The sequence below is a fragment of the Typha latifolia genome, chromosome 5 (assembly GCF_019914945.1).
Source record: "Typha latifolia isolate L0001 chromosome 5, TyphaL0001v2, whole genome shotgun sequence".
Taxonomy (NCBI): Eukaryota; Viridiplantae; Streptophyta; class Magnoliopsida; order Poales; family Typhaceae; genus Typha; species Typha latifolia.
This window is the reverse complement of record NC_133090.1, coordinates 8746901-8755534: the sequence shown is the minus strand read 5'-3', so window position 1 is coordinate 8755534 and position 8634 is coordinate 8746901. Positions and strand designations below refer to the sequence as shown.

At 38.1% G+C, this 8634-nt stretch overlaps 1 protein-coding gene across 1 annotated transcript; it reads right to left on the bottom strand.

Annotated features, from left to right (window-relative positions):
- Positions 1-715: 715 nt before the first annotated feature.
- On the bottom strand, positions 716-3853 carry LOC140789431 (L-lactate dehydrogenase A-like). The gene is made up of 2 exons (XM_073139133.1): positions 3176-3853; positions 716-1355 (listed from the first exon to the last, which is right to left on the bottom strand). The coding sequence occupies exons 1-2, from the start codon at positions 3779-3781 to the stop codon at positions 909-911; spliced, it is 1053 nt and encodes a 350-aa protein (XP_072995234.1). The 5' UTR covers positions 3782-3853; the 3' UTR covers positions 716-908.
- Between the last annotated feature and the right edge of the window lie 4781 nt (positions 3854-8634).

Below are 8634 nucleotides of genomic sequence, written 5' to 3'. Positions count from 1 at the left end.
TTGGTCAAGGAATTTTTTCTCATCTTCTTCATCATTACAACTTCTAGCATTTTTTGATGATGATTGGGGCTCATGTCTTGATAGTCGAAAGTCTATCACTTGTTTTTCTATATTCATTGGAGATGCTTTAATTTCCTTGAAAAGTCAAGAAGCAAATAACAATATCTCACTCTTCAATTGAAGCCGAGTATAGAGCCTTGCCTTCCATTGTTAGTGAAATCATTTGGCTTCAGCAGTTAATTACAGATTTCAAATGATAGTGTCTGCTCCAGCTATTTTATTTTGTGATAATTAGGTTGCCATTCATATTGCCTCTAATCCCACCTTCTATGAGAGGACAAAGCATATAAAGATTGATTGCCATTTTGTTCGTGATAAAGTTGCTTCTAGCTTCATAAAACTCTTGCCAATTCAGTCTCAATATCAACTTGGTGACATCTTTACTAAACTTCTTCCCTCTAATATGTTCTTTCTTTTGTTAACCAAGATGGTTGTTAAAAATATTTACAAGCTACCCTGAGGTGGAGTATTAAGATGTATTAAGTGAGTTAGTTAGTTAAGACTAGTTAGTTAAACATCAGACTCAATGTAGTTATAACAAATTCTCGCAGTTATATGTTCTCTCTCTCTCATTTTCCTTGAGCTCAACAGATAGGTAAGCCAAAATCATGTTCAGAAGTACTAGAACTTATTCGAAGTCTTCAACCCCAATATCTTCCATCCCAAATAACAACATATATTAATTGAAGTCCAAATGAATGAAAATCAAATCAACATTTATGAAAAAAAAAGAAAAGAAAAGAAACATAAAGCATAACAAATCACAAAACAACAAGAATCTTAACAAGAATAAACAGATAATGATATACACTAGCTGCACATCCAATATCAATTTGTAACCGCCGTACTCAAATTTCAAGTTTCTGTTGGATCTCCCATAGAGTATCTGCCGACATTCTAAGGCGTCTCTCCTCCTCCTCCGTGAGCTGAACACTGGCGACGCCGAGGACTCCGCTACGGCCGAGCTGCGCGGGGAGGCTGAGGAAGACTTCACGATCGTCGGAGATGCCGTAGAACCCTCTGGCAAGGAGAGAGACGGGGTGGATGCGACGTTGGTCACGTAGGAGAGACCAAGCAAGGCTGGCGACTGAGTAGCCGATGGCCCAAGAGGTGTACCCTTTGAGGCCGATGACCTCCTCGGCGCTGCCCACGACGGCTTGGCGCATGTCCTCAAGCACACTTTGTTCGAACGGGATGTGGTTGTCTGTCAATGAACTTAGCACCGGCATTCCACCTACACTTATGCTTGACCACAGTGCAACTGAGCTGTTTCCATGCTCACCAACCATATACGCCTGGACAATATTTATGCACAAAATTTAAAAGAATAACAATGTTGTTACTTCTCAAAGGGGATCCATATTGGTCATTCTCAATGTTTAAAGAATGATTGCCACTACGAAATATGGGATAAAAAAAATAACGTACTCTGATATGATCATGTTTCTAGAATAAGATGAAATATTGTACTATTTTTTTCTCTATAAGGTTAATAGTAGTATTGGAAGGTTATATTAACTCACTGGTTGTCTCTTAACCGGTATCACAGTGGTTAAGACACCTAATTTCCCCCGACTGAGAAGCTACAAGGTTGACTCCCTCAATGACAGTTTATGGTTTAATAGGGACACCATAAGAATACCTTATTCGATCGTTGTGGTGGAATAAAGGGATCACCCATCCCATCGATCATAGAAATTATAACCAAATTCAGGATAAGAGAGTTATGATGAGGAACCGTGACAACTCTACTTTATCCCCATTTTTAATCACACTTTTGGGATGAGATAAGAGAGAAGTGTTCTCCTCTTCTATACAATCATTATACTTTATACTTATAAGGAAATCAAATACTAAAATGAAAGTAATTATATAACCATCATTTATCGTAATATAAATCCATTTATCCTATTTTTGTTTCTTCTTATCCCATAGAAAAACAGGTCAAAATTTTGTTTGGGAAAGACCGCACGATCTTGGGTGGTGATCTAGTCTGGTTTGATCCAAAGAAAGAGATCCTGATCATTGATCTATACTCAATTAACGAGAGGTTTATATAAAAATAAGGATTAAATATATTTTATGTAGTTATGCTCTAAATTATTAAAATATCCCTATTGTACTTTTTAGACAAGATATGCAAAATTGAGAGTTAATACCGCTAAATTATCAAAATAGCCATGATGCTCCACTAAATTTGACAAAAAAATTAATGGTTACATTTAGTTAAAAATAGAAAAATTGGTTTAAGTCTTTTTAAATTATAATGAAGTAAAGTAATTTTAAATATAAGTATAAGATAGTAAAATATAATTAGCCCTAAAAATAAATAAAGTTCAAGTCTAAATAGTGGTGAAAACGAACTGAATACTAATCGAATAGTGTTATATATATATATATATATATATATATATATATATATATATATATATATATATATATATATTCCAATATGGATAGTGAACTCAATTATCATATTCTCTAAATTCTAAATACAACCATGGATACAGGTAGGACATTAGATATATTTATGTTCATTTTTTAATCTATAAAAATTTAATATAGTTATTGAAATATATAGAAAATTTACTAGTAAAAATGCATATGAAAACTGGATTTGAGATTGATGTAAAAATATAAAAAAAAAATCTTTTTTACCACTATTTTTATAATCTTCAAAACTAAATAATCTATAAATATTAATTCGGATATTATGTTTCAATCGATATTCTGCCATAAAAAGCTATGTTTCCAAACAGATTTGTCCAATGTGGATCTGGAATGACTGACTCCCTTTTGACTTATCTGGCATATATGAATATGAATTTAGATATAGTTACGTAGAAAAAAAATTTGAAATCATATTCAGAAAACTCGAAATCATTTAATTTTGACCAATTTTCACTCTTAGTTTATTCTTAGGAACTAGTCCAATAGCAGTTTTATGGTATTTCTAAACTCAACTTTTCGTTGGCAAACGTGTAAAATTCACTGCTTGTTTTGTGAAGAAAATGTGTAAAAATAACTTGGTCGCGCAATAACATATTATGCTATGTCAACCTCTTCTATCTTTGGTGCAAGAAACATAATATACATTATACTTTGCGTGGCTTACCTGCACGTCCTGGGCGTTGACGTCGAGATGATCGGCGAGCAGGAACCGAAACCTCGACGAGTCCAGGTTGGTCCCGGATCCGATAACCCGATTCGGCGGGAATCCGGACAGCTTCCACGCCACGTAGGTGAGCACGTCGACCGGGTTCGACACCACAAGCAGTATCGCCTCCGGCGAGTGCTTCGCCACCTCCGGGATTATCTTCTTGAACACCGCGAGGTTTCTCTGCAGCAGGTCGAGCTTCGTCTCCCCGGCTACCCTCCTGGCTCCGGCGGTGATGACTACGAGGTCGCTTCCGGCGGTGATGGCGAAGTCGACGCCGGAGGAGATGGTGACGCGGGGGAGGAAGGCGGCGGCGTGCTGGAGGTCGAGCATCTCACCGCGGAGCTTTTCGGCCTTGGCGTCGACGAGGGCGATCTCGTCGGCGAGGTCTTGGGTGAGGATGGTCTGGGCGATGGCCATGCCGACGTTGCCGGCGCCAACGACGGAGATCTTGATGCAGTGGGTGGAGTGGGAGGGAGGGGAGGCACCGATGATCGGGTGGAAGAAGGCGTGGGCGACGTCCTCGCCGAAGCCCAGGGAGGAGAGGGAGGAGGCCGTATGCATTCTTGCGTTGGAGTACTAGTTGAGCAGTCTCCAAGCTATTTTCTTTCCTTCTCTCCTTGGTAGCTCTTCGGTGGAGCTGATAGGGGTGTAATTTGGCACTATTTATAATGACATTTTACAACGGAAACTCTCTCTCTCTCTCTCTCTCTCTCTCTCTCTCTCTCTCTCTAATTCTTTTTCTTTTTATTTTCTTTTTCTTAATTGATCCGTGGATTTATAATATTTTTCATCGATTCTTGTCATGGTGCATCGGAGGGATGAAGCATTTTCCTAGGGAACGAACATGGGTTAGAGAGTGAGGGGAACATCTGTTTCCCATAGTTTTTATTTTCATTTTTTTATTTTAAAGTTTAAATTTGGGATTTGGGATATCAGCAATTTACATTTGCGTTTTGAAAGCTAACAAGTCTTGTCTTTCACTTAGATTAATAGGTTTTCGTAATTAAATTAGGAGATCTTTTCATTTAATTAAGAGAAAGATATAGATTTTGGATGTTGATATTAAAACATAATCCTATTAGGAAGCTATCATTTAGTGTACAACTCTTTTGGGAAAATATATTATATCTCGTTGTGATTTGGCCTGATTTCAAGTAGTACTTCCAACTGGAGCACTTTTATATATTACCCCCTTATACTACATACTATATTATTTGTATCCATCGTGCAGTACAATCAATGGTTATATATATGGATAATGCATAGTACTAACAGACCAAGCTGAGAAGTTCGAAATCACAGAGATTTTCTTTTCATTTCCTATTTTTATGAAAGTTTGTAGACATAGAGTAATAATTAATAATCAAAGTTACAATCAAATCCTATCGGTAGATCAATCCATTGTAACCTCATACAATTTTGGTTAGCTATATTGCTTGGGTTTTGAGCCACTGTTTTGTTAGTGACTCGTAAAACAAATCCCAAAGAAGGGAGAGAAAAACTTCACTTTTTACATTCGAGAACAAAATAGAGCAGTAGACCAATCAACTTAGTTAGTTTGCTCATCAATCACCTTGACCACAGAGATCGAGAGGCAATCATAAAAGCCAATCCAATCGCTTAGAGAGAAGTTTGAGCCCCTTTAAGAATAGGCATGCAATTACGCAATTAGAGCATTGTGACAGTGACTGAGGAAGACGTACTTGGTTAAGCTGGACTGCTTCAAATAAGCACAAGGACGCAAACCCGGGCTACTAGAAAACCCCTCCGGCCTCAACAGAAAGTGTCAAACTAACAAACTAGGTCTCCTCTAGTTGGCTCCGATCGAGGGCCCATCCAAGAAGTCAAGGGAGGGAGCTGCCCTTTTCCATGATGCAGTTGACCTCCTAAAATACAGACACAGAAGAGCAGCACCTCTAAACACCTTAGTGTTGCAAGCCTTCTATATATTATATATTAATTCCCCACATAATAAAGAAGGCGTACTCGTAAGCAAACTGGCAACCCATAAATGGATGTTCAGGCAAACAGGGCGAGCAGCATCAATAGAGGGTGTGATGGGAGAAGGCGACACTAACCGAGATGGCATCGTTCAGGCATAGCCAAAGAAATATCTGAATTCTCGGATTAACCTCTTTGCATCCAGAGCTTATGAACAATAAGATTAGAGACAAGCTAGTCCAGTCACCATCCCAGAGATCATTAAAAGTCGATTTAACTAAGAAAACTCTCGACAAGTTCTGCGTTCAGACAAGGCGGTCCGGACGAGAAAATTACCGCTTGCCCTAAGAAGAGAATTAGAATAGCCTTAGCAATGTCTTCAGGGAATAAAGAGAAACTTTTAGCTTCATCTCAGTCCATGCCACAAATAATGTCTTTGGCGTAGCTATAAGTGATGCCTGAAGGAAGAGAAATACCAGAGGGGTCGTTCATAATTGAGCCACAAAGTAAATTATATTAGACAACATGCAAAAGACACCAGAGCACTTTAAGCTGCCCTTGTATTAGAAATTCCCCAACAGACGAAGAATGCTGAAATAGTTAACAAATGATGTTTTTATACATTCTAAGTATGTTTTGATCTTTGAGAAAGTAGTAGCCTCAATGTCCAACAAGATTCACTGTATATTCTTTTCCTCATATATTTATATATATTTGTCTAAAATACTCTCTTGCTTGTGAGATATTAAAACTATATATTGGTGTTCTTTTCTTGAAATAGTTTAAGTTACCGACAAATTAATCAGAGTGCTTGAATTGCAACCTTCCCATTTAATCTAATTTATGTTAGACATTTACTTTGATAGTCATGCAGGAGGAGAACGTCATGCACTATAAGCCTTTGACTCTATTAATTTTTAGATCAAGAACAGCATCACTTTAATGCAAATACGGGGGGCATTATTGCTTACGCTATTAGCATAGACAATGGCCACTTAAAATATTTTTATTTTTGGACTTGTCTAAAGGAGGAAGCTAGTTCGTGTGCTGCAGTTAGTATTGAACTTGGTGAATTACTTGCATAATTTGGTACTACGTGACCATCACAAAACATGCACGCAATTGACAGAACATCCTTTCTGTAGTGCATGAATTCTTGAATCTTGACTTAGAACAGTTAAATTTTACAATATTTTATCAACCTTATCTCCTTAGTGACTCATTTATTGTTGTTAAATCAATAAATGGTCTGATAGAGAAGATAGACTGAAGGATTCTTTCGATCACAGACGAAGATAAGAAGGTTATCTTGATGCATCTTTATATTCAGTATGCATTACCATTCTTTCTTTCTTTTTGAGAAATTTTGTAGACTTCTAATATTCATTTCAAGCACTTTGTATAATTTAATTCGGCCGGTGGACCAGTCCAAACTGATGTTCTATAAACATGAGAGACTAGACTAGCTAAGCTATGAGCCGCACTGTTATTGGCACAACTCGTTAATCAAACCCTAATCTAAGGATAAATTGAAATCCACTTTTACATTCAAGCACTATCAAGTTAATAGGCCATTTAACGTGGTTTGTCCACCCATTTATTGCCTTAACCATATTAAGGGAGTCACTAAAGACCAACAATATTTGTGATTTAGGAAATCTACCACTATCTTCAGGCCCTGCAGCAAACCTAAAGCTTCACCTGCTAAAGCATTAGGGCAATGTGGAAGATGAATGCTCTTAGCAATACAAAACCAGTCTGAGTGCCTAAGAAGTAAGATGCTAGGCCTCATGAATTGTTGCCCGTCTAGGAAGCCTCAACCTAGTATTAGATGTAAGCTTGTTGAGGTTTGGAGGCTGGCATGAAGTTGGGACGTTTCTAGGACGTTTTGCTTTAGTTTCATTTATAGTATATTTTGGGTAGTATGTTAAGAAATCAATTTTGTTTATTGCTTATGTAAAGATGTGGGAAATAAGAATCCACGTCTATTTTATTCCTTATTGTTTTAGGTAGTTTTATTTTCTATATTTGAATGTAATTCAAGAATAAAAGCAATGAGAAAAATCAGAAAATTGCACGGCTCTTTTGCACCAGAAAACTCTTCTTCTCTATTTCTCTAAACACATAATTATCTCTGAAATCCAACATTTGGTATTAGAGCAAAACCATGGGCGATGATGATGCAAAGGCAGCAGCAGCAACGGCTGGAGCAAGTATTGGACCAAGGATAGTAGTCAAGGGAGGAGGAGTCCCAGTTCAATACCCAATGTTAAACGACACGAACTATGGTTTGTGGGCAGTGAAGATGAAAATTTTGCTGCGTGCATTGGGAGTATGGGATGTAGTGGAGTGCAAAGGTGAAGTCGACAAGGAGAAAGATCAAGGTGCCATCGCGGCAATATCTCAAGCAATTCCTGATGCGACGATCATGGCGATCGCAGAGAAAGAAACAGCTAGAGAAGTCTGGCATGTAATCAAGAAGATGGCAGTTGGAGAGGACTGTGTCAGAAAGGCAAGGGCACAGGTACTAAAGAGACAATTTGATCGATTGGTGATGTCTGATTCATCAAGTTTGGTTGAATTTTCACAACTGTTAGTAAGCACAGCTGGTGAATTGCGCTCTTTAGGAGTGGATTTTAAAGAGAGTAGCGTAGTTGAAAAGCTCTTTAGTGCTGTGCCAGATAGGTTTCTGCCTATTATTAGCACTATTGAACAGTGGGGTGACTTGGCTACCATGACAGTGGTTGAAGCAATTGGTAGATTGAGAGTTTTTGAAGAAGATTTGAAGGGTCGAAAGTAGCACAAAGAGGCAGAAGAAGAGGAGAGAAGTTGCTTCTTACTCGTGCACAGTGGGAGGCCCTGAACTTGAAGGAGAAGACAGAAGGAGAAAACTCTGAAGGTCATGGTAGTAGTCAAGAAAGAAAGCATAAATAGAGGTTTGATAAATCCAAAATAAAATGTTTCAATTGTGGCATTTATGGGCATTTTGCATCTGAGTGTCGAAAGCCAAAGAAGGAAAGGGCATTTGTGGCAAAAAAGGAAGATAATGAAGAGCCAGTGCTACTAATGCATGAAGTGGTTGTTGGCACAAAAGGAAAAGGTGCTGAGATTGATGTTGGAGAACTGAATCTGGGTGAAGATGTGAGTCAGAAGAAGCATACTTGGTATTTAGATTCTGGAGCAAGCAATCATATGACAGGTAATCTTGCCTGGTTCTCAGATCTAGATTCAAGTACATGTGGTGCAGTGAAGTTAGGGGATGGACATTTGGTACACATTGGAGGAAAGGGGACAATGTTGATTAAAGGAAGAAATGGTGAACATAAGGCACTAACTGATGTGTATTACATTCCCAAATTGTCAAACAACATCATTAGCCTTGGCCAATTAGAAGAGAAAGGGTGTAAGGTTGAGATGTGGTTAGGTGAACTCATTGCTTTTTATACAGATGGCAAGTTGTTAATAAAGGTGAG